At 44.5% G+C, this 26,163-nt stretch overlaps 1 protein-coding gene across 2 annotated transcripts in view; it reads right to left on the reverse strand.

Moving 5' to 3' along the window:
* LOC311024414 (mannosyl-oligosaccharide 1,2-alpha-mannosidase IA) overlaps window positions 1-26,163 on the reverse strand; it is a 152,351-nt gene that overhangs the window by 72,306 nt on the left and 53,882 nt on the right. For both annotated transcript variants that reach the window (XM_084026812.1, XM_084026811.1), the window contains exon 2: window positions 12,528-12,624. In XM_084026812.1, the coding sequence (XP_083882938.1) occupies window positions 12,528-12,624 (97 nt within the window). The remainder of the gene's footprint in view (window positions 1-12,527; window positions 12,625-26,163) is intronic.

Raw genomic sequence — 26,163 nt, forward strand, 5'->3', positions numbered from 1 at the left:
GAGGAAATTACATAATGTAAAAATACATTAAAATCACTGTGAATTAAACTCCGGCATTATGGAAACATAGTTATTCATAACCTTCCAGGATCCATTTATCATCCCCCGTCTTCTCGGTACTGTAAAATGTAATCCATTCTCTTCCAGTTAAAACAATCTCTGTCTCTTCTGCTCAGCTTTCCATCGCATCACGTGATCTCATCTGCAGATGGAGGTCGCTCCGTCGTCATACAACGTCCCCAAATTATTATGTTTTTGTTTTTTCCTGAGCACTTTAAAGAGTTGGTGGCTTAAAAGCTGAGGTTAAAAGGTCATTCTATCTTTGAAAATCAGTTGAGAAAACAATCTTAAGTACAAGTGAAAACCTCAGTTTTTTAATGAAATATCATCGTGCCCAATGCCTCACAGGCATGTGATGAATATTAACCATTTTACTCCTGACTCGTTTGCAAAAGAACATTTTGTTCACCAGTTGTCTATAGAGTAGTACTGTGTAGTAGTACTGTGTAGTAGTACTGTGTAGTAGTACTGTGTAGTAGTACTGTGTAGTAGTACTGTGTGTCCGGGATCCATCCTGTTCTGTGGGTTCCTCTGTACGACGGCCTTGCTGCCATGACGACCAGTACTGTGCATATAAATCCTTCACTCCTTCAGTGAAAGCACCACACGGACACAATTAGAGGCAACCAGTCCTGATTGCACTCCGTCTCACCCCGCTGACCCCCCGTCTGTCTCTCTCCGTGTCACCATTATGGTAATCACACAGTCACACTGCCGCCGCCTTGCATCTCATGGTGCTTTGTGCTCTCCAGTGTTATAGCACAGGAAAAGGAAGGGACAGAGAATTGATAGATCAAGGCACATTAGAGGCGGAGTCAGAATGAATTTGTTCCATTATGTGGCAGCTCAAAGGAGGAGGCGGCGAACGAGCCAGAAGCTTTGGCTAGAAACGGGGACGGCGGGAATCCATTATTTTAAGAGTCCATCAGTGTTTCTCTGCATCAGGCAGCTGATGAACAATAGATGGTATTTATTGCTTTTTTCATAAAGAGCCTCCCAACTTGCATACAAATTAAAATGTGTCGCTTGGTGTTAATATTTGTGTTTGTTGCAAAATAGAATTGTTCTTTTCGTATGTAACGTGTTTTATGTGTTTGGGTCCATCATGGTTAGGTAGATGGTGATGATCGCCTGCAGAGGAAGGCATGAAGGACATGTGTTTAGACATTAAACTGAAATGCTGGTTCTTAAGTCTTGTCCTTCTCCCTATAAATCTCATTCCCATACCGTTTTGTCCTTATTTATTTATCTAGCAGCATTGTATTTTCCTTGTGTATGTATTTGTATGTGCTATTGTTATTAAGTGGAAGTAAATCAGTGTGTGTGTGTGTGTGTGTGTGGATCAGGGTATAGACGGAAACACATTTAAATGTGATACGACTGGCTTTGACGAGGATATCAATACGCTTCCAACGTGTCAAAGAGCAGAGAGCCAATCAGCACACCTTCGCACGTATCAATCCAATCACATACAAATGCAAAAATGCACACTGCCCAGACATGATTAGAGAGGCTCCAGACTTTGAGCAACTACACACGTCAATCTAATTGCAGCAATCTAATTTGCCACTCTGGGAGAGCGTGGCGTGTCGGTGCAGCAGCGCCGTCTGATATGACAGCCTCTCTCAGATGAGATTACACACCGCACACAGTGTTATCGAACCCCCTCGCCCCCTCCCGCTCCCAAATGCCTGCGTTGCATTGATCAACACACGCAGCACAGTAGGAGAGGCAGATCATACATCTGATGCTCTGTCAACCCACAAAACCCGATTGGAGACGACAGCTAAAAGCTAGAGGCTCCGATGAGGCGGCTGATAAAGACGCTCGCTGCGTCATCCAGGGTGAATCCTAAACACTATGATGTATCTCATGAGTATATTACATTATTACCCATTAAGTATTATGTAATTTCCCAGCTAGGGATCAATAAAGTTTATCTATCTATCTATTAAAACCTTAGTTTTACGGGAGGGTTAGCTGCATTACTTTAGTCAGAACTTTGTGACTTTAACAGAACTCCATTCAGAAAACAAGCTTTTTAAAAGCCATCTGCTTGTTGTCAGACAGACGTAACAAACCATGACTTCCGACTTTTCAGAAATTGTCGTTATTTCAGCATCCTTTTTAATTATTGATTGCAATTAAATCACAAAATATTGTTTATTGCAGCTCAGTAGTAAACCAGCCGATGTGTGTCTTGCCACAGTGAATACAGATGAGTGAAGTTCAGTGAGCACCTCTGGGTGATGTTATGATGATCTGGGACTTCACAAAGCAGCAATAGTGTTTATTCCAGCTATGATTGATGAAACATGGAGGTAACCCCCCCTCATCCCCGGAGCGACTAGCTGGAGTGACGCGAGTATTTCTTCTTGATAGAAATCCACTCTGCAAGCTTCATCTCTTGGAAAGATGAAAGGCAGCAGCGCTGCTTAAAGCTCATCTGAATGGAGCTTCGTGGCTCACTAGTTGCACACAGAAACATGTGCAGCCCAACCAATTTAGAACGCTGCAATAACCTGTTGACAAAGAGCACCTGTCTGCTGGAGGAATTAAACCGGCCATCCAAACAGAGCAGCCGCTCCGCATCGCTTAGTGCCGCGCTGCAGGCAATCACAGGGAGAGGAAGCACCTGGAGAGTGTGTGTGTGTGTGTGTTACTCTACATAAAGCAAATCATTACATTTCAGGGTGAAGAAAGTTCTTATGGTTAGGATTCACCACCAGGAAATGAATGTAAGTCAATATAATGTCTGCTAAAGTAATGGAAACATGTGTGTATGTGTGTGTGTGTGTGTGTGTGTATGTGTGTGTATGTGTGTGTATGTGTGTGTGTGTGTGTGTGTGTATGTGTGTGTGTGTGTGTGTGTGTGTGTGTGTGTGTGTGTGTGTGTGTGTGTGTGTGTGTATGTGTGTGTGTGTGTGTGTGTGTGTGTGTGTATGTGTGTGTGTGTGTGTGTGTGTGTATGTGTGTGTATGTGTGTGTGTGTGTGTCTGTGTGTGTGTGTGTGCATGTGTGTGTGTGTGTGTGTGCATGTGTGTGTGTGTGTGTGTGTGTGTGTGTGTGTGTGTGTACATCTACATGTATGTTTAAATGCATGCCCTCTTTCGTACATCTTGTGTTTAAACGGCTGGTCTGGAGGATAATATACGACTCCAACAGGTTTCTAACGGCCAGTAAAGAAATAACTGGAGCTTCTGGTACCTTTGGTTCAAATAACTTCACAGGCTTATTAAAAAGGATGCTTTTAATTCAAATAAAAACAAAAGACTTTTGGAACCCATCCGTACACCGTTAGAGAACCACTCGTCTCTACCAAGTTGCACTGAAGCACGCTCACCTGGAAATTGCGGCGTGAAAGCAAACTTTCCAACAATGTTTCCTCAGCGGAACATTGTCCACATTACTCAATACCAATTCCTGTTCCGCTGCTGCCTGTTTACTTCAGTGTCACCCTCTTCTGTTTCCAGGATGCCAGAGGCTTTCACAACTCCCCCATCCCCCATCCCCCGCCACAGCACTCTGAAGCGTGGCCTAGACTGTAGAGCTAGGTGTGAAAGTTCTTCCAACCCTCGCGGCGGGGAACGCCGACAGAAGGAATTTACAATTTGACTTATTCCTTCAGACCCCGCCCCCCTCCCCACCCGCCCCCCACTGAGGGCCCCAACCTCACCTGGCAGCGTTCTGTTACAGATACCGAGCGCCGAGACGGGAGAGAAGTATTTTCTGTGAGCACGAAGCTTGAGAGACTCCACAGGCTGCGGAAGTCAACCTGTGCTGATGTGAAGCCTTTCTCCTCAAGTCTCGGAGCCGGTTGGAGGTGCGACGCTCGCCGCGGGACAAAGAGATTCCTGCCTCGTGGGGTTCGCCAGCGTGTGAAGGAGCGAGACGATGGCGAGTCTGAGAGCTGCAGGAATCCAGACGGACGCTATTCAGAAATGTAAACACAACTGTCTGGTTTCAAGGAACATAAAAGATACCATAAGTGTCACAGATGAATGATAAATGAGTGTAAATGTTCCTTTACACCAGGCAGACAGCGGGGCTTAATTGTTATTGAGCAGAAATCTGATGAGTCACAGTGGACCGTTTCAAAGACGATGGATGAAAAAACGCGTGAGCACTTCGAACATGAGTTATTGCAAATCACAGCCCGAGAGTGGAGCCTTCAACGAGGCAAAGCTAAAAATAAACTAAAAGTACTGCATATTAACAGTCCCCAAAATAAGTGAATGAAGCTAAATCTGCTCCCTCGTACGGCCGCGAGATTAAGGGATTGGCAGGAAACGGTTGTGATTAAAAGCGCCAAACACTGATTAGTGCACAGCGGCCGTCTCAGGCTTTAGAGACGTCATGGTCGCAGTGACTCCGGTAACGCGTCACTGCAGACCGGTCAGGGATCGCTGCATTACGTAAACACGGGATCTGAACCGTCAAAACAACATGGGAAGGCTTTACTCCCCCTCTTTATATTAATCAGCCAGCGATCGAATCATTACAGAGGCAGAAAAGAGTACAATCACTCATAATCCCCAACTTCATCATCCATTTTTTCCAGCAGTCTTTCATCATTCTGGCATTAATCCCACACACATGCCCACTGAGGGGAACTTGTTCTAATCCCAGACGAGCAGGAATTTGGTGGCAATGACGATGAAATATGGCGTCACTCTCATATCCTGTCATCCTGGGTTCTGACGTTCAAATTGATTTTTTCCTCCCCCACCAGGTCATGAATCGAGCCGAGGAATGGATGAGGAAGCAAATCCTGTTGATAGGTCCGAGACGGAAGAACGATCCGTACATCCAACCACATGATCGGCGAGGAAAAAGCCTCACGGCAGAGAAGACGTCGTAGTAAGAGGAGGAGAACGTTGTCATGCTTCCAAATCCTTATTCATAATGTTATTTCTACGTCTTTGCATCCAATCTAAAGGGAGCAGTAGAACAGAACTGATGTTTCCACCCCGGCAGCTGGATCGCCCCCTTCCCTTCTGTAAAGTGGGATAAAGGCAACACTTGGTGTGTGGCCAATGACTCAGCATGGGAAGATCAACCATTATTGGAAATCGGTGCTAATGTTCACAAGCAGCTGATAGTTAGCCTCCACATTGGAAGCAGAACGTGATGTGGGTCACAGCGGCTTACAGACAGCAAACTGACTTCAAATAAACAGGACAATGTGTTTGTTTCTGTGGGATCTAGAATAACGCATCGTCGGATGCTGGAGGTTAACTGCAATAACTGTTCTATTGGTTTATAACAACTCCCTCAGACATAATCACACAATGTAATATTTATGTATGTATGTAAAAAAGAAAATAGGTCACGCTCCACCATGCACATCCTCATATATCTTAATGATACGATGGTATAAATCATTTACGTCCTCCGCTGCTACCGTATACCAGCACAGTGACAAAGGATGTTTTTTCACAATTACGATGAAACGCTGAACGTCCTGCCGGCAGTTCCAGGTCGAGGCCTTATTGGTTCCAGAACAAATGGGGCGATTGTGAATGGAGGGGTCTTCCAGAGAGGTGGGAGGGACCACATCCTGATTTGCCACTTGGCTCTGGTCGCTATGGAGACGGATGATTTCTGCCGTGCCATGACGGAGCCCATGGGATATAGAAATGGATGTAGAAATGGAAAGTGGGTGGATGGTGACAACCCTTCAGTGTGTGTGTGTGTGTGTGTGTGTGTGTGTGTGTGTGTGTGTGTGTGATAGGTGCCATTTGCGTAGCCCTTCGTTCAACCCTAATGACAGGGGAGGATGCCACTCCCCTCTTCTGTCCAACCTTCAGAGGGCAGGAGCCCCGTTGGGAGGTAATTGCAAAGGAGGGGGAAACCTGTCTGCTCTGCCTGGTATGTGGGCAGAGAAGATTGGTGGTGTTGCCAGTTGAATTCTTTTAATAAAAATATTCCTTTGACAACATGCAGAGCGGGAGTCTGCAGACAAAGAGAGGACCTTGACAGGAAAATGCACATGTATGAACACGTGTGAGTCCATTCTTTGCACCGGATTCTTTGAAAATGTGCCGTCTCAGCAGATATCTACAGAATAACATGACTGCTTTGTTTTCTCTAGGAGATGATAATAATAAATACTTATGTATGACAGTGAACGTTGGCTCTGAGGACCCCCGATTCCTCTATTAAACATTTGATTTCGCCTTTCCCTCGCACCTCCAGCCAGACGACGACTAATAGATCAATCCTCGGCTTCGTTGTTTGGGCCATCGATCGGAGCTAAATCAAGTTTTCGAACCCGCCCCTCCTCGCCTCGTCTCCATCATGTCAGAGCTTTACAGCATCTGAAGAGCCGTGGGGATTTTCTAATGAACACTGCGGGGTTTGAATGGTTTCCTGGCACGTGATGGCTTCAGCTTGTGTCGCTAGACGTAGCTCATTCTGCATTCCAGGACACCTCTCAGCAAAAAAACGCTGACCTTATGCTCTTTAATTGCACCTCTCGGGACGCGGAGGGGAAGGAAGAAAACGAAGGCAAAGCCGGGGGATGGAACAAAATGGGAAAAAATTTAATCCAAAGAAGACGGCATAAAAAAACAACGAGGAAACGATTTGTCCATGCGTAGAAAGAGGTCTTTACTCTCTTGTTGCTGGAGAGCAATTGTGAGTTAGCAGCATGTGGCCAATCCCCTTAACAGCCATAGGACATCTATTGTTGATGAAAAATCTCTGGAGTGAGGGAGGGGCAGCTGTGACACTAATGCAATGCTCTGTCTGTTTCTTTTTTTTGTCCCAAGCATCTGTCGGACGGTGGTTTTCAGCTTGGCATTTAATGTGCCGTGTTCTTCAGTTCCTGACCCACATATGCAGGCACGAGGGTAATGACGTCGCTCACAGAGGCATGAACAGCTCTTTAATCCTCCGTTTAGGCTCCGGGACTGGCTGGCTCTCTCGCTTCACGGCGAGGGGAGGAAGTGATATGGTACACGAGAGCTCTAATACCAATGGAAAATGAGTAAGTCGCGTCAAAAGCGGGGAAGAAAAGGAAGTCTGAGGAAGGGCATAATTGGTGTGAAATGGCCGGGAGCTCTAACTGTATCTGAAATGGTAGAGATGACACTGAGTTCTGATTCTTTTCTTAATGATTACAACCCTACCAAGCATGTGACGGACCGACACTGCCGAGGTAGAGCTCAGGCTGGGAATCCACGTATGACTGCAGGCTGAAATTAGAAAGCAACACGACCTCACGTTGTCACGCTCAGAAAGGTAGGGGGGGCGCTTAGCGTAGCGTAGCACATAGACCGGAAACAGAGGGGAAGGAACACAATCTGACTGCCAGCACCTGCAAAATGTTCTGAATCTCTTTGGTAGAAAAACCCAAACGGTGACAAAACAACACGGTTTGGTTTTACAGGGTAAAAACCTGCAGGAGCCTCTGTTCCCGACACTGAAGGACGTCTGATGGGAGTCGACTTCAGGAACCCATTCTCTGCTTTCAGACTGGGAACAAAGGGACGGTCCAACATTCTCTTTTCTTTTCAGATGGCAGAAAGCAGCCCTGTGATGAAAGATTAATAACACAAACACTCTGTCCGAGCTGATTTGTTTCCAGTCACACGGCGGTGAAAGCTTCTAGAAGAAACACACAAACAAGTGGCGTAAACTTGTGAAGCTACCGCCTGGTTCAGTTGAAGGAAAGCTAAAGCTTCATTTAAAGAAACTCACCAGCCGGGACAACGAAACAGAACAACATCCACATTTAGCTTCTGTTGATGGGATACGGATCAGTACCTGCTATATATTACCATTACTATATATTACCTCCAGGCCTGTGTTTAACATCATCATTTAAACTCAAGGCTGTCATGCTCTGACGAGCTGGAGATATAGAACCATCACTAGTGACACTTTTAGTTAACGCTCCCCGCCATGAAAGTAGGGCAGGAGAGCTCTGGGAGCCAAACAGGGAAAATAATTCACTGCACTGAAGGCTTTGCTTGCAAGTCTTGGAACAGTTAACAAGTGTCCCCAAAAAAATGACTTTGCATCACTTTTCACACTCTTTCAAACGTGTTTGTAGACACATGGGAGTCAGTCTTCCCCTACAGCCCTGAAGCCTAAATATCTTCACCTCTTCTCTTTGCTCAGCTATCAGACTTTCCTCTTCCTGTTCCACGCCCGTCTGACTCGACTCGCTTGATCTCCCCGACAGGAAACGTTTCAGGAGACGAACAACAAAACAAGAAACAAAGCCAAATAGGAAGGAATAAAAAAACACACAGATAAGATGAAACCGAAGCAAAAACTACGGTAAAAGACAAAAGTACAGCGGTGATATGAAGCCGGTTACTACGGTAACGGCTGTCGCTGATGTTCACACGTACGAGAGGAGTAAACGTGAAGTTATACGCTGACAGGTAGCGCGTTGATTGGACAGTTTTGGCGATTGTCATGACATCATCACAACCTACGTGGGGAAACCAAATCCCCACGTTTATGCAGCACTTTAATGCTTCTGATAATTCATTCATAATTAAAATGAGAATTTTCCTCTCCACGATGAAGCATTCACCCTCTTTCACGTCGTGCATCACTGAGAATACATAGATTACATAAGTAGATGCAACACATGTTGAATCTGACCTTGATCTCATGCTGCAGGACATTTCGCCTAGTATGACATGGTAACCATGACGACGCATCGTAATCTAATCATCTGGGAACGTGGTGAGACTGCCAGATGATGATGTTTGATATTTAACCAATCGGCAGCTGAATTATTCCTCTGTGATATATATTTCACTTTTACTAGTGCAGTATTTTAAAAAATCAGCTATTATAATGCTTACTAATCAAAAAGTAAGGGTTTCTTTTCTTGAGGGAGTAAAAAACAAAAAACCCATGCATGCACATAATTTAACTTTTCCATGAATTTGACTCTGAAAAAAAACCTAGGAGGCGGTAGAATTGTTGAAAGTACTGTAAATAGCCCGGCTTTCGCTTTCTAATGGCCCTGAGATAAAAGAAACTTTTAATAAGCTCTAAAAGACATATTGTATTTGAAAAAGACAAAAGGGAAATGAGAGAGAAAACTATCACAACCAACTTTGTTAAAGGAAAGAACAAAGAGCTGCTTTCAGCCTGGAGGGTCATGACAAAAGCAAAGGAGAGAGGGATTACAGTAGAATAATGAGGGTGAGAGGAAGCTTATAGTAAAGGGAAGCGCCTCCTCGCCTCGCCTTCGTGTTGCGCCTCCTTTGAGTGCAGAGCGGAGGATGTCATGGCGACTCCTGAAGCTTCTGACGCTAACAGCAGATTCCAATCTCGCCGCGCTTCTGTTTACTCCGGGGATTAAATTAAAGAACACAGCATCCAATTTCATACCTGGCTTACCGCTACCGGCCTTCACAATGTGACATTTACTTGCTAGCACGCTGCCCTTTCTCTCTCCCCTCCACTCGCCCATAATACACTGCGTGACAAACAAGAATGAATGACGCACGGGATGGAAATGTGTTTGCTTACAGGATCGACCCTGAAGTCTTCACAAAATGTCTCAGAAAAAACAGCTTATTGTGTTTTTAACGTCTGAATTATCGGCCGGATCTGAACAAACGAACAAAGACGGCAATTAACCATCAGAAGTGGAGGATCGCATCTTCCATTACGATGAAACCTTTCTCTCAAAAGTCTCACTTTAAAATGAGATGTCAGCGTTTGGAAATAAAGACACTCTCTGTTTAACTAAGTTAAACTAAATTTGGACGCTTCCTTTCCGGTCTCCCACATTAGTAATCATCGGCATCGGTCGACCCCGAGAAGAATTCGCCTTTTCAGAAAAATCAGTTTCCCCTGAAACCACTCTGCATCACAAAGCCAATAGGATTACTGCGAGGACACAATGGAAGCGTGATCCAGGCTGATGTACAACACCAACGGGTGCCGATACTGGGATACTATGCTCCATTTGTACAGGATCTCGGAGTAATATGCAGCTATTGTTTGCTGATGGGCTTTCCATCAGTTTAATAAGCTGATATCTGGGAGTCTGATCGGGGTCTTCTGCCCTAAAGCAGCTTTCATTTCATCACTCAAGTTGTAGTTTTAACAGTTCATTGGTTTCTATGTCCTTGTCTGTAAGTCCCTCCTAATAAAGTGTACCATCATACGTTTGAGTGGAAGTACCTTGATGACGTACTCGTATGACAGAAATAGATGTTTGTTCTTCACAGAGTGTTAAAAAGCCATTTAACAACGTAGACAGAAGATCAGCCCAATCCGACTGAAAAATTAACTTAAATTAACAAAATGTCAACATAATAAACACCAGCAGGTGGTTGTATTTCAGGCACTTAATTCATTTGTTCTCAAATGATTTGTCTTTCTGACGAATGCAGGCGATGTTTGGTGTTCTGTGGATCCTTCTGAAATTAAAACTGGAACTGTGGGAACACTGAGTTGTGAATTGCCATCAATCAAATCAAGGCTGTGAGGTGGATTTTTAAAAAACAGAAACATTTTGTGCAGCTGAAGTGGAAAGATGTGATATTTGCTTTTTCCTTCGATGGGCTTCACTTTAACGAAAGCCCTCTCACGTTTATCGGCATGTTTTAAATCACCTTATTCTCTGCATCTACCGACTCTCAGGGTCTTCTTAACAAATGGATTCATTATTTCATCTCAATCCTTCTTTTTTACCATAAAATGTACTTTGCGTTCTTGCAGAATGCAGCTCACTTCAGAAATATGTAAAACATCTCTTCAGGGTGTGTACTATCTTTTTGGTAGATTTCATCAGAAAATAATAAATCTGGATTTGAAATATATCACCTCTCACATGATTTAAGGACAGAGCTTCAAAGGGATTCCTCATAACTATGAACTCGGCAACCTCGGGGGGAACGAGAGCAGCAAAGTGAGCTTACATCATGGCCTTAATAATCAGAGTCCCTTCATATGTGACGGAGGGAGACCTCAGGTATGGAACTCTTATTAAGAGCTGATCCGCCTTTATTGAAGGCTTCGCCGGGGGATTTCTCTCTGGCTGAGCAGCAGCACACCCACTGATATCTGCTCGGACCCCTCCGGATCTGGAGGACCCGAGGACCCCTCCGGATCTGGAGGACCCGAGGACCGCTCCGGATCTGGAGGACCCGAGGACCGCTCCGGATCTGGAGGACCCGAGGACCCGAGGACCGCTCCGGATCTGGAGGACCAGAGGACCGCTCCGGATCTGGCTCCAATCATGCTGCCGGAGACCGAGACTCCCTGGCAGGTCGGGAGGTTTCCCCGTGCTCAGTGGAAGGTCGGGAAGACGTGAAAGGCCAAACAAACGCAAACCAATGAGACATGCTTCCTTTAGAGGAGGACCAAGAAGGACTGACAGAGATAAAAGAACCTGGGTTCCAGTGGCCGTTGGCCTTCTTAACAACTGATAGCACTGTAACTCTTTGTCTTTATCCAGCGTGGCCCTGTTGCACTTTGTCTGTTGGATTGATCCATGATGTTGTTGTGTATTCCATCTCTTTTAATTACTAGCTTCATGTCATTGTTTGTGTCACTATTGTGCGTTTTTCTGTTTTTTGCTGCTGGCTGCACTGCAAACAATAAAGATCTCTTGACTTGACTGACAGCTCAAAACAGATATAGAACAGAAGATTTACTCAAGTCATTATAGTTTGTTTTGAGAAGGATCCCCCAAAATGTAATAACATCTACAGATTGTAGCTGTTGCCCCCTTTTAACTGCTGCTAAACTTTTTGTTATATTGACTGATGAAACTTTCTAAAAGAATAAACAGCACAATGACCTTCAATAAAATACTTACAGCTACAGATTATATTCATACTTATTATAAAACATGTTCCACACATCAAACATATAGGATCTAGTCACTTCACTTTCCTTTAAAAAGAATTCAGTCGGTTTAAATGCAGCCTGCACTGTTGGCTTTTAATGGCCTTGTGATTTCCGTTACCAGTGTTTGCTTAGTGCAGAATATAACTATTGTTCTTTAAATATCCTTCAAATTGCTGAATTTGCGCCCAGTTTCAGGGAAACCAATGTGCTTCCGCTCCACTCGAGGGAAGCCGGGTTTTTAATGTCAATTTCAATCTGCCTCACAGACCGAAACTAAACTGAAATAGCTTCTTTCTAGTTATTGTCCAGAACCAAAAAATGCAAAGCGAATGTTGTGAGCTTGTCGAGCGTGAGGAAAGCTATTGATGGTTGATTTTTAATTCACTCATTAGAATTCTGCTTTTATAATACAAAAACGCATCCCAAGTTTAAGGCTGGTAGAATAGAGTATGGCAGAGAAATAATAACTTACCATTCTACGTTATACACCTAACATCATTAAAATATCTCCCTTTTTGTTTCAGTCTGTCTTGGCCCAGTTTAAAACCTTTCCAGGAAAAAGGGCAGCAGGGTCGGGGGAGGCGAGGTAAATGAACTTTCCGGCCCTCGAGCCGGACGCTGACACTCACCAAACATGTTGCCGATTTGCCCGTTTCTGGTCAAAGGCCGCAGCTCGTTCTTGCCCCAGGCGTACAGCTTGTAGTTGTCCCAGGCAAACTTCATCATCTGCAACACAAACAAGAGGGCAGGCGAGCCGGTCAGCGGGCTGATAGCGAAGCAGCACACGTCCAACCCAGACGTAATTAAATCGCTGGGCTGAAAGGCAGAGAGAATGATAGCTTGTTGATCAAAAGGGCTTAAGGACAACCACGCAATTAAGCAGACATAAACCGCACCGCTAAACAATAAGACTGACATTTCCCCCACAGCTGCTGCTCCTCCGAAATTAAAGATTGAATAATGTCAGGAGATGAGAAGCAAGTTTAATGGATAAGAACGCATCTTCCAGAAGAAAGTCTATCTGAAATTGATGCTCCGCACTCGTCCCTGATGGAAAAAGTAAAAAGTGATCCGGCTGTGATATGATGTGGAGAAGGAGGCTGTCTAATCTTTGATGCAGTAAAACAGAGGAAGCAAGAGAGGGAGGGGCGAGAGAGGAAGACAAAAAGTCATTTCAGCAAAAGTTGAGTGATGCGTCCCCGCCTGCAGCGACAGAAGTTACACTGAGCTTGAAAGGGAAAGTTGGTTTATCTTCATCAAATAAATTCACCAGCATCCGAAAAAGAAGAGTGTCGAGTGCAAACAGGTTCCGGATCAGAGAAAACTAAAGTCAAGACAAGAATCTGCACAACGTACCGATGATTAAAAACAATCTGATCTTCATCAGACAGATTTCACAAGTCAGAAAACCAACATGCTGCAAACACTACAGAGATGCTACTGTGTTAGCATGCTAACATTTGATGATGACGAAGGCGCTCCATTAAATGTTTTGATTACATTTCATCCTGAGGGGGTTATGACAATCTGAACCCCCACCCAGGGACGCCTCATGGTGGGGCTGGAGGACCACCAGATCCATCAGGTTTAACCTCTAGGGACCATGAAGGTCATCGCTTCTTGAAAATACATCAAAGTCTGGATCAAAGTGTTTGGTGACTGAATGTCACACCTCAATAATAAGGCGTGTATATGTTGAGTCTATTTTGCTGTTTATATAAATATCTGTATTTCTCACAGCGCCCCCTTGTGGAAGTGAATGTAGATGCGATGTTCTTGATACTCTAGTTTTGACGTCAACAGAGCGGTCGTCGTGGAAGCCGAGTTTCTTCAGAAAACAGCTGCTATCGTTCACTTTGCCAGCCGAGCAGTGGGATTATTTTTCTTTAAAGAAATGAATCTTTTCTTTGCGACATCATCAAAGAGATGTCGTGATTCATGCGCATATGAACAAAAAAGGCTTCGGAATAAATTGAAAAATAATTCCATCTGCAAGTGTACTCGACTCGAGTGCTTTCATCAACCAGACGTGGAATTCAATCGTCCTCGGAGCGATCAAACAGACGTGGGGAGAGGTGGGGGGGGGGCGACCCTCCCTCCGATCTGATGGACAGATAGTGCAGGATTTGATTTTTTCTCTGGATATTCACAGTAACACGATATTATCAATACAACAGCAGCCTCTCCAGAGGTGGGCTCCTCTAAGCCTGCGGGAAATAGACGACATGAATCCGATTAGCCGACGAGGCCTCCAGCTGAAAATCATCCCGCCCTAAAAAGCTCATTATAGACACCTCAAAGAATACGGATCCACAGCAATCCTCACAGCGAACAACCACGGCGCCCATAAAAAAACACAAATACATTTTTAAACGTCCTTCAGGTTCAGGGGAACCAACAGCAGTACGCTTCGGGGGAGCTGAGATTTGATTTTAGGTGAGTTTTATGCCATAAAACTACTTGAAAGCTACTGCGCCAGTATAATTTGGTGATTTGGCATTTGGGCTAGAGAACATTAAAAGCTTCACGCACTGACAAACATTCATAGATCAGGAAAAAACGAGCCATTCGGGTCATCTTCCCTGTTTGTTTTGCTTTAATCTAGAGGATTAAATCTGACAAAGGAGGAGTTTGAAACAAATGCTCAAATGAAATACCAACGATGTATACAGCGCAGATGTGAAAAACAAGCACACGCCGTGATTTAAGGGAACAGCACCGATGAATCTGGTGGACATGTGTTCACGAAAGGTGATGGTTGTCTTCAGGGGGCGTCGGAGGAACCCAAACACCCGATGCCGGTCTGATCGTTGCCCCCAGAAGTTGTATTTGAAACTTACTCCATCTTTTAATACTTTTTACTCAATAAGCAAATATATATATATATATATATATATGATCAAACGGCATTATGGAGTCTGCGGGGGGAAACGGGACTTTACGACCGTCATCAAATAAATGTTGGGAAAGCAACAAACAAGGCAGATGGTACGCTCCGACTGTATGACTGAAGGCAAGGAAAATGTAAAACGGCATCGTTAATCAGCGATGACACGACTCTAAAAAGCTGCAGAAGGAAAGGACTTAATAATGCAGCCGGCACCGAGGAATTAACACCGTCTTTCTTCGATGTTTCATGACGTTTTGCAGATGATTTATCAGAAACAATAAGCAGCTGATTATCACTAATGACAATAATCTTCGGTTGCAGCCCCGGATTGTTACACAACGCGTCACAACGGATATCCTGACAGAGATTTCCACACTCGACAAGCAGGGATCACAAAGTTAAACTGAAAAACAATTCAAGAAGTTTTTAATACCTGTTTCATCATCATACAGGGCCATGCTATGAATGCATAATCAGCAGGCTGGTATTATGGATGATTATGTCGCCTCTTTTGTCAATACCTCCCAGCAGGATATAACAATGGTGTGTAATGGTGTAGTTAATCAAATTAAAGCGACCCGGACATGGATAAACAGCGTATCATTATATAGATGAATCTACTCATTATTTGTTCTGTTTCTGCTGAAGTCGACACCCGCATACCGTGGCGTGCGTTCTCGCTGCCGACTGTTTGAAATCAATAAACGACGGAACAGCTTCCACAAAATAATCACACTTTAAGTTTGGAGGTGTGGGGCTCAATCAAGCAGTTTGGCATTAAAGAAGTCATTTTCTTTTTTCGAGTCATGCAGGTGGAGCGCTATTTAGATCGTGACTTCATCCACTTGGCTGCAGGAAGGCAGGTCACAGGTCAATCTGTCTCCATAATACAACAGTAGCACTCAGAACGTCAGACTCCATTGAACTGGCCTGACATCTTGACATAAACAAATGTAGGAAATGTAACAAAAGTATACTTGTGTACTAGTAGGCGTGTAACGGTGCATGTATTTCTACTTTTATTGTGCTTAAATCACACTTTTACTGTTTTATTCTATTATAATCATGTACTTCTATTAACTTTTAACGTCTTTGCCAATGCATTTCTCTGCCTCTGTAAAGCACTTTAAATTGCCTTGTGTTTGAATAGTGCGATACAAATAAACGTATTGCCAATTTTCAGCACGGATGAACAAAACAAATGCTCTGCATTGGCTTCGTTTTCCCTGTTGTACTAAAAACGTACTGAACCGCGACCCAAACACCGAAGTACGCAGCGAACTAGAGGTTTGTGTGGCTTCCAGAACAAACCAACTAAAGCTGAGCGGCGGGGGAGTTGAGAGGCGATCGTGCATCGATGCCAAAATGAAAATCACACTCCGTCAGGTTGTTTGTCTTCCTGCTGCTCCACACTGAAGATGCTGCGTTCCAGATATCTGGCGTTGTGTTTTCACAGCCCTGCTGCTGCACGCCGCCAGGAGTCAAAGTGTGGGAGGGCCGGGGTCACGCAGCCGCAGGACTGCTGGTGGAACGGTCCGTCATCGTAGCACACAACACACAGAGCGCTAATCGATAGATGCATCCGCCCCCGAAGCCGCTTTCCAAGAGAGCGAATGGATGAATGATTCATGTCCAAGGGCACGGGACGCAGACACGAACGGGATCCGACGGGACGCCGGCCGCCTTTAGCTCAACTAATTGGCTGGTTGTTGCTCAGAGGAGATCAATAACAAACCCAGAGCCGGTGATTCAAATGAATCAGGAGCGGAGGGGGAAAACATGCCGATAGCAGAACTGGAGGTCAGAGGTCGTGCACTGCTTATCAAGTGATCAAGGACGGTCACACAACATCAAACCAGATTGTGACACAAGTGAGTGATTACATGCAACACAAACACAGGGAGAGCCTCGGAAATCCATAAACTCAGCAGGATTTCCTTCTCCAAACTTTTCTTTTCCTCGCTAAAGAAAAAAACACCACATTGCTCTTTTTAAATCCTGTAGGAATATAAATAATCACTCTACTCTCTAAAAAGGCTCAACAAGCTAGACCACAACAAGCTAGAAACCCCAATCATGGACACCAAGCTGGTCTACAGGGGTTCCATCCATCATCCATCCATCTACATAGCTATATGTACAGATACAGTATGAGATAATGAGCCATCTTTAAATCAGAAGTACTTCCACAGAGGAAGAGACAGGGTAATGAGATGTTGCCAGAGGGAGAGCTCTGGATCTGGAGATGAAGTGATAAGGCTTCTGAAGGTTTATGGCCGCTAATATTCTTATAATCTAACCAACGGCGGGCGAGTAACTGTGAAAGAAAATGAAATCACTCAGTTTTTCCCTCCCTGGGTTATTCTCAAAGAGTGCAGCTATATGGTCTTTCTCCGGTGATTTACTGGAGTCGGCAGCGTTTCCACGCTTTGGTCTTCCATATAAACTATTCCCTGGGAAGAAACGCTCGGCATCCCCTCCATCGGCTTCCTCTCCTTCGGCTTCCTCTGGATGCCGATCTTTGGACTCAAGTCAAAACTCGCCTGCGTGGATGCTTTTCTCTGAGGCTGCAGCTTCATGATGCCGGTCAAAAGTGCAGGTAACGGGTTACCGCTCCACACAAGGACAATATATATCTGTTTGCAGAAATACAACAAAAAAAAAGGATTTGTGTAGGTGCTCTGAACATACACCCCGCTGGTGGTTACAGCTAATTATCCAGCAGTGTGGGCTGAAGTGGGCTGCAACACCACAGAAGATCACGATACTGGATCATTGTAAACATGGCACCACCAGCTGGGCTTGGACTCAGGACCCCTGCGAGGCCCAGGAGAGCTGGCCCTGCAGAGATTAACTGGTGGGCTGAACAATCTGTGGCTTATTCTGGACAACTAATTAGAGCCGAGCTTCTGCTGAAGGCAGTCCTCGTCCCTCCTGATGCCACCTAGCTGTGTGGGTTCCTTCAAAGAACCCTCCTACTGCACACTTCTATATGTGTGATAAATGCACACAATGCAAAACCACACAACAGAAGATAATAAAGTGCTGAAAAGTGGAAATCAAGAAGTTGGACCATCCGAAGAACTGAGCGTTTCTGGTGCGTTACAGCCTTAAAAATAAAGCTTCTGTGGAGTTTAATGGAAATAAAATCCCAGGGTTGGGAGTTTGATTCCCACTGGGAGCGACCATGTTGAGAGACAGCATGCAGTATGCAGAAGCAACACATGCTGTAGTAGTAGTAGTAGTAGTAGTAGTAGTAGTAGTAGTAGTAGAAGTAGTAGTAGAAGTGATCCATCTCTTTTGTATCAGCGGTTAAATTCTACTGTAAACAATGAGAGAATCTCATTTTAGAAAGTTTGTTTTTGTCTGAAACAAACTCAATGACCGTTTAGAGACGACTAACCTTCATCGTTCTACGGCTTCAAACTCATCACATCTGGTGATGGTTTAAATAAAAAGGATCTGCCATTGTAGCAGCAGAAAAACAGCAGTTTGGGGCTTTTTCCTTTCAATCACTATTCCACTTTCCTGCCGTCTTCACCACTAAAAGAGTGCAGGTTGTCAGACTCCCAGCCTTCTTTTCCAAATCTCTTTTTGTATCTGCTGTTCAAACGCCTTCAAAGTTATTGTAAAATCCACATACTAACATGGGGATAATGTTTTATTTGTCGCTATGGTTTTAGCCGTTTGTGGATCTCCTTCATCCGCTGAGGTCGAGGACGCTCCTCTCCTCACTTTGTGCACCCGGTTATATAAACACACTTGGAAGCACAAAGTCTTCTTTTTGAACATTTCACTGTGGAACTCGAATAAAATAAAACTTTTGTAAATTTAGAAAAGAGATTTTTTTTATTAATTTGCTTGACAGGGAAAATGCTCAAACGGGCTAAAAGGTAGAAAAAACATTGTATCGTACTGAATTAATAAAAAAGGCATGACTAAAATACAGAGCAGTGCACATTAAGACTGACCCTGATGCTTGTCGCCATGGTAATTGGCTCCCAAATTAGTATTCCATTTTTGTGTTTCTGTTATGCTGTCTGGGTTCAGTTTATTTTACATGATCTCAGTCATTATTAAGGCGGGTCCACACCGCACCGACTGCCCGACTCGCGTCGGTAAATGAAGTCGGGCTACTTAATATGGCCGACTCGAATGGCGGATTACACATTTGAATCGGCTGAAATGAACGCCGACGTGGGCCGATTCGAGCTACCACACCAAGGAGACTCATCTCACGGACGCCGACTCTCTCAAAGACGCCGATTTTCGGTCCGGTGTGGACCCGCCTTTAGACTGACTGGTTGGATGAGCCGAGGGTCCCGGTATGAGCGCTGTCCCAGGTGCTGAAACGCAGCACAGGAGATCGATAGATAGACTACTGTCTATGTATTTATTAATTTGTCTATAGGCCTAAATACGAGCTAATTCATATTTATGGGTTATCACTATATAATGTGTTTGATATCTGAAATTTGAATGCACACTTTGCTGTTTTTTGTTTCCAACCACAAGCTAAATCTCTCAGGCAAATAACAGTAAAGTAAAGATGATGGTAAATGTGAGGAAAGTCTGACGCTTGTGTTGTCGTCATCTCCCCTGAAGATGTTGGATTATTCATAACCCACAGCTTCATTGTGTTCTACTTCACATTCTCTCCTCTGGAAACACTGACCAAACGGCGTGAACCGAGCCGACCACGGAGCCTCTTTCCTCGGCTCAAACAACATGGATCCCGTCATACTTATAAATATCCATAAAGCACGCCTCGAAGCACACTTGACACCTTCCCACCCTGCGTGTCTTTGTGATGCAGTTGTTATGTTTGGAGGCATCCCTTTAATCTGACGAGGCTTTTTGGGTGGGTCGTGGATAATAAATCATGCCGGCACCCTGGCATGGCAGCCCCCGAGACACTGCTGCGTTAACGAGGTGCTGTGTCATCACCAGGAACCGAGGGGACCTTTGGCACTGAAGATACAGAATCAGCTTTCCCCCTGAACTTCCAACCTTAACTTGCTCATCCTATCCCCCCCCCTCGCCTCTCACATTTCCTCCCACTTCCAGTATTAGACCTGTTCTGGAGCGCAGCCATGTCCTTCCTATTAAAACCACACTTATGGCGAGCAGTGACAGATCCTTGTAGGTAGACTCTAAAGGGCCGAGGACGCCTCAGCCTGAGTCAGCATAACACTGTGGTCAATGACAAGCGGCCCCCAAATCAGGAGCCAAAGCTGGACGACCGGGCAGCACTGAGCGGCGGATTAATCGTGTGTGGAATTAATGAAGGTCTGGAATCAATCACAAAATCAGACGACCACATGCATCGGAGACAAGAGACCGTTAAGCTTGAGAGGCCTGTTTGGGAAAAGTTGACAAAATACTCGCTGCTACTCGTTGGTAACAGTTAGCCGCGTTTATGAACTTCTTATTAACAAGGAAAAACATTATTTTAAAAAACAAAACAGTGCACAACGTGAGCATGGTCATGTTTTTCCACAAACCAAAGATTTTTTTTCCATCCATTTTATCGTGTATTCAAGGTAGCGGGGGGGCTGGAGCCGATCCCAGCTGTCATTGGGCGAAGACTCACATTCACACCTACGGGCAATTTCTATTTAAAGATTATACAAATACTTCCATATATATGAAAATGAAAAGACATAAAACCACATTAGTGCTGACGACAAAAACCTATCAACAGTTAAAGTTCCCCGTTTTTCAATTGTCAAGGGAATTTTAAGCCAACTTTTGAAATGTCTCAAAGAAATTTCAAATCAACTTGTTTGGAGCAAATGAACTAAGCTACAGCGTAGTTTCATCGGAAGTTGTCGCTATAGGCAAGGCAGTAATCCGACGGGAAACAAACCGTCCAACACATCTACGATGGAATGGAGAGAGGTCTTCAGGTTCTTCATGTCAGCTACTAAAGGCCGTGTTTCATATCCAGAGACGGAGAAAAGCATCCTCACCGTGAGACGATATCCAGGAAGACGCCGACAGCAGAAACAGCTAATTAGTCACGCACTCGCAACCTCAGAATTGATCCATCAAAGGCATTTCCCTTCATCCAGTTCTATCCTTCTCTTTTCAACAAAGGCAAAAACACAAACAACTCAAGTGAGGGTAATAACTTCTCCACAATTTAATTTAATTGAATTTGCTGAATTTGGCAGCTGGAGAGCAGGACAGAAAATGAAAATGAGCCATCAGTAAAAAAAAAAGATCTTTTTCAAAATATAAAGGGTGATGGGGAAACCTTCCCAAGTGGAAATGACCTATGACCCTCGGTTTTCGTGAGTTGTGGTATGTTGGACTATTCTCAACTCGTACTCTTTGCTAAAGCTACGATATATCCAAAGTACCAGACGGCCAAAATCACAACGGACCTGTGATTAGAAAGCATCTGAACCGCTCCTTATAACCTGACATTATGGATCCATCGAGCCTCGGTCCGCTCAGACATGCTCACTCAAAGACCACTGTTACAACTCCTGGAATCGAACTGCAGATCTGTTTCCACGGAGAATCGGCTTCCTGCGACGTGAATGCCTGGAGCGTTTTTATCAAGCCGGCTCCTTCATCATTCTGAGAGCATATTAACGTCTAACAGAATTGAATTGGGTGTTAGTCTTTAGTCCTCTCTGGTGTTTGTACAATATGTGCACATGAGACTAATCCATTTCCCTCTCTCTCTTCCTCCCTGCCTCTCTCGCCCTGGTGTCCTCGCTGCTCGCTATGAAAACGGATCATTAGCAGAGATATGTGGCCGGTGCCAAGTCGTCTCCTGAGCGGCTCCCACCGGTGGTTCCACGACTTCCACAGCACCATGAAAGATTCATGGCAAGAGGGAGGGAGAGAGAGAGAATATCGCCACAAGGAACCTATTAAAGTGTCTGGACCCGGGTCTTGAATTGTTGGGGGTGTAGACCTGGAGTATTAACGTGGCTAAACGGCCCCAGTGGAGCCAGCTGATGGTGAGTCATGAAGACAGAGATACATGACAATGGAGAACGGAGACAAGTCTGGGTTCAAAAACTCTACCAAAAGAAGTGAGTTTCTTGTAGAAATTTACAGAAACACCGGATTAACACTTCCTCTCTCTTCGAGCGCTCAGTTTGTCTGCGATAGAGCTCTCCAGGCTCCAGTCGACCCCCCCACCCTTTCACTTTCCTCGGATCAGCGAGTTGACCCAATCAATGGACCTCGCCACGAAAAGTAGATGGAATCTGAAGAAGTGGGGAGCTGAGTAATCTCTAAACTTCGAGGAGTAACCGGAACTTTCCAAAGAAATGTGTCACACCCAATAATTCACCAGAACCATGTCCTCGCGTCACTCGTCTTGGAAAACAAGCCAGGAATGAAATTGCAGGTATGGTGTGGAAGATGAGGGGGGTCAGGCAAAGCAAACCCAAAGCATTACGGAGCCTTTACAGTATTATTTGGAAGAGCCGGGATCAGAAGATAAAGCAGCAGTGGGGGGGCAGGGTGGTGAAGAAGGACAGAGGAGTGGGAAGTAATTTGTCTGCCACAAACTGCCAATTTGAGCGAGCTGCCCACGGTTCCGCTCGGGGAACCCCCGGGCCTCGTAAGGATCGGGATGTTAGACATCGACGTCCCCGAATATACGACTTCCTGAAAACTAGCTCAGATTTTCACCTTTTGAATGCACTTCATTCAAAGTGGCCTGAACCATTAACTGTAGGGGTGAGGATCACAGAGTTACTCACAATAATATCACCATATTTTTGATATGATATCACGATAACGCGATTTACGATATATTGCAAGAAATCATCTACGATATGCATCAGGATATCTGTGTATCTGAAGTAGAAAAATACAGTGAAAAGGCAAACCAGGAATTAATCGTGTTTATTCAGTGCAGTCTTAGCTTAGTCCCTCTTTAACACACTGCCATGTCTACATGTGCCATCATTATAATATAGCCATAAACTGGCAAAAGGCCGAGAGGAGTCATGAAGTAGTGATTTGTTATTAATACCGATATTTGGCGCCAGTGTATCGATAACTTATCGATATTCCGATATATTGCCCCACAACTAATTCACAACTAATTCACTGTCTCCTGGTTTCCATGCAGAGCCTTTTATTTCCAGTTATCCTGTATTTAATTCATAGTATTTTGTGTTTATTTAATATCTTCTGTTTTCTTACCGTTTCATCGTAGTATCGTTTTTCTTACGTTGTCTTGCTGCTACAGCCAATTTCCTCTTAAGAGACATCAGAATAACTTTTTGCTGCCCAACGTTAATCATAACAGAATCTCCTTCAACGCTTTCACCTTTAAGTCGGAGCAGCAACGCGTCCCGTGTTCTAATTGAGGAGCGGCACCGACGGAGAGTTTTTCTCATTCTCCTGATCCCTTCCTGTACGGGTTGAAGCTTTCAAACACCTTCCTCTTCCTCCCGTATAACTCTTCAAACACAGAGACAAGCCTTTGAACTCAAACATGAACAATCTCACAAACTGCTTTCATCTTAAATGAACTTGTGACTTCTCAGGAGTAAAATAAAAAATCATTGGGATACCGAATGGTGAATTCTTTGTGTGCGTTTTCCCCACAAAATAGCAATGAAACCAATTCATTTATTACGTTTCTGTTGATAAGATGCAATTTGCATTCTGAATACTAATTGTTATTTAATCATGTTAGTGTGATGCAGGCCTATACGATAAAGTTAATGAGAAACAGCTAATTTATTGTTATTAATAAGTAGAAAATAACCAATAACCCACCATCAATACCTCACTGCCGTTAGATAAATCATGAACCATGAAAGAAGAACTGACTAAAACGGATAAACAGCTTCTCCCTTCGCTTAGCAAGCATGGAAACTAACAGGAAATTCTAATTGAATTGAATAAGACGCTGCATGCACAGATACGACCTCTTGATGGATCACTTCTTTAATTTGTTATCACTTTCAGACACAATCCATTTAAAATGCGAGGTGCATTTTTTTTGCTGAATGCCGGTTGAGGAACATTATATATTCCTCTCTGTTGCCTTTGAGGGAGCTGGGAGATATCAGTCACCTTGCCACAACTGTTTGACACCACCATTCTTTTAAATTTAATGGAATCCCAACTCAGAAACCAGCCAATTCCAACGCTCAGACAATAATAACCCTCCAATTCCTTATCCTCCGCCACACTCGGGCACAGCCGAGCAGGCATCTCCCCGCCTACACCCACATGCACTAAATCCCCCAAAATATCATAGTCAATTAAAAACAATGGGAGCCTAAGCTTTTGAGCGGATCATGACTATATTAACACGTCAATAGATCCACGAAGAGGAATTTTAAAGCAGCATGCGGTGACATCCGGCTGCCGATATCCAAATATAGAAACATGATCATTCTCTGAATGTGTTGCTGGAGATTAAGGTCAAAGTCTGAGAGCTGCAAACATTTCAAACTACAAGTAATATACCTCTTGAATTCAGGGGGGATTTGATAAACGTGTTTTCATGCACGGTTGGTGAGCTATGGAAGAGGGCGTGGCTTCAGTACAGTTCATCTACCTTTTGACGGACACACCAAAGGTCACAGCTAAAACAAATAATAGGAATCTGATGACAATAAATCAGCCGAGAGTCATTTTCTTTAAATAAACAAAGTAAACACATCTTATAAAGCGGCAGAATAAAACGAGTCCAGAGACCGGATCTCATCACATGGACTAAGCTCATGCAAACGTTTTAAATCCTGTATGAGGAACGTTCACTTCAATCTTTGTATTTCCAAATAAAACCATCTGAACAGGTCTGTTATTGATCCCAAGCAGCGCTGCCATTACCATGACAGCATATATTTTTAGCACAGCGCAACAAATTGCATCACGGGTGCGATATGAAGCATTTTCAAGCCTACAGGGAATTATTGATCACTTGTGTATGGCTGTATCATTTAAAAAAAACAAAAAAACCCGGAGGGGGAGTGAGATTTACATCAGATGTTATTGTAGCTGCAGAAATGGACGAATGAAAGACGGCCATTAGCTGTAAACTCAGAGGCTGTGAGCTGAAGGCCGTGTTGTCGTGTGACAGAGAGGCTTGCATGCTCAGCTATCGATCCAGTGAACGGATCAGGAATCACATGAGCTCTATCAGGCTGCACAGCGTCGTCTCCTGGTGGAGCTGGCAACAACTCAATCACAAGTTCAGAACACCTTCAGCGAACACAGCGGCGAACCGGGAGCCTGCCGTCGATGCTGGAGAAAGCTTCGGAGCCCCGGATTAGTCCGTCTGCCTCACAGTGAAACCGGCGGCCTCAGAAACCAATCAGAACACCTCTAACCCCCTCAGAAGTGGCAGAGGACTCTGGGATGCTGGAGAGAGACCGGCTGACGGAGGTTCAGACCATCTCTCAATGTGGTTCTGGTTTTAAAAGGTGTTCAAAAACCACATTCAGAGCATGTCTACTGCCTCCACGCAGCTCTCAAAAATGCTTAATATGAGGGCTGGGAATGCTCCTGCTGCGCTCCTTACACCCACTCACACCCTGGGGGGGCTGACTTACTGCGACACCGCGCTGTTTACGGCTAATAAATAGAGACGCTCCACCGTGCAGGTAGACACTGAAGGTGCAAGAAAAGCTGCATACATATTTAATATGGAACATATGCCTGTGTGTAAAGAAGCTCCATGCAAATACATAAGACACATCAAAAAAGCATGCAGCCATGGCCGAGTAGCTCGGATGGAAGCTTCCAGACAAATGTCCCGGCATGGAAAATGGCTTTAGGACACTTAATGCGATTTGAATCATTGCACATATTTGCACACAGGGATCGCAACTAAAATCAGCACCGTCTTCATGTGAGGTCGGTGCAGAGAGGTTGGCGTTCCCCTGTGTCCCCCAACCATCACAGACCAGGAACATTGTGTTAAGGCAATTCTGTGTCTCAGAAAAGCTTTTTTATGCTCGACTTTCAATCCATTTTACCCCTAAAACGTGTCCTGGGAGCAGGAGGAAAATGAGTTAGAGGCTCGCCTTCCTGAGCGCGGCCATTACAGAAGATCCGCAGAGACGGCGCGTGAGGTCCGCCTTGGCTGGTTTGCACGAGATTATTGTTTCACCCCTTGATCCTTTTGTAGTTTTATTGGTTTGGTTTGTTCTCCCTTTGCGTTTTTGTGCCTATACCTTTGCTTAGCTTATTCTCTTTAGTCTATTCAGCCTCCCAGTTTGTTCTCGTCTCATCACAACTCTCGTGCTTCTGTTTCAGTGTCTGATGACTGAAGTGGTTCAGTGCATGCATAGAGAATGGACCACATTAGTAGGAGGCCTGTCCATCTGTTGTCTACGTGAGTGGCCGACCACAGATGGGCGACGGTTCTGACCTGGACC

Source organism: Eutrigla gurnardus (genome assembly GCF_963514095.1).
Source record: "Eutrigla gurnardus genome assembly, chromosome: 14".
Lineage (NCBI taxonomy): Eukaryota > Metazoa > Chordata > Actinopteri > Perciformes > Triglidae > Eutrigla > Eutrigla gurnardus.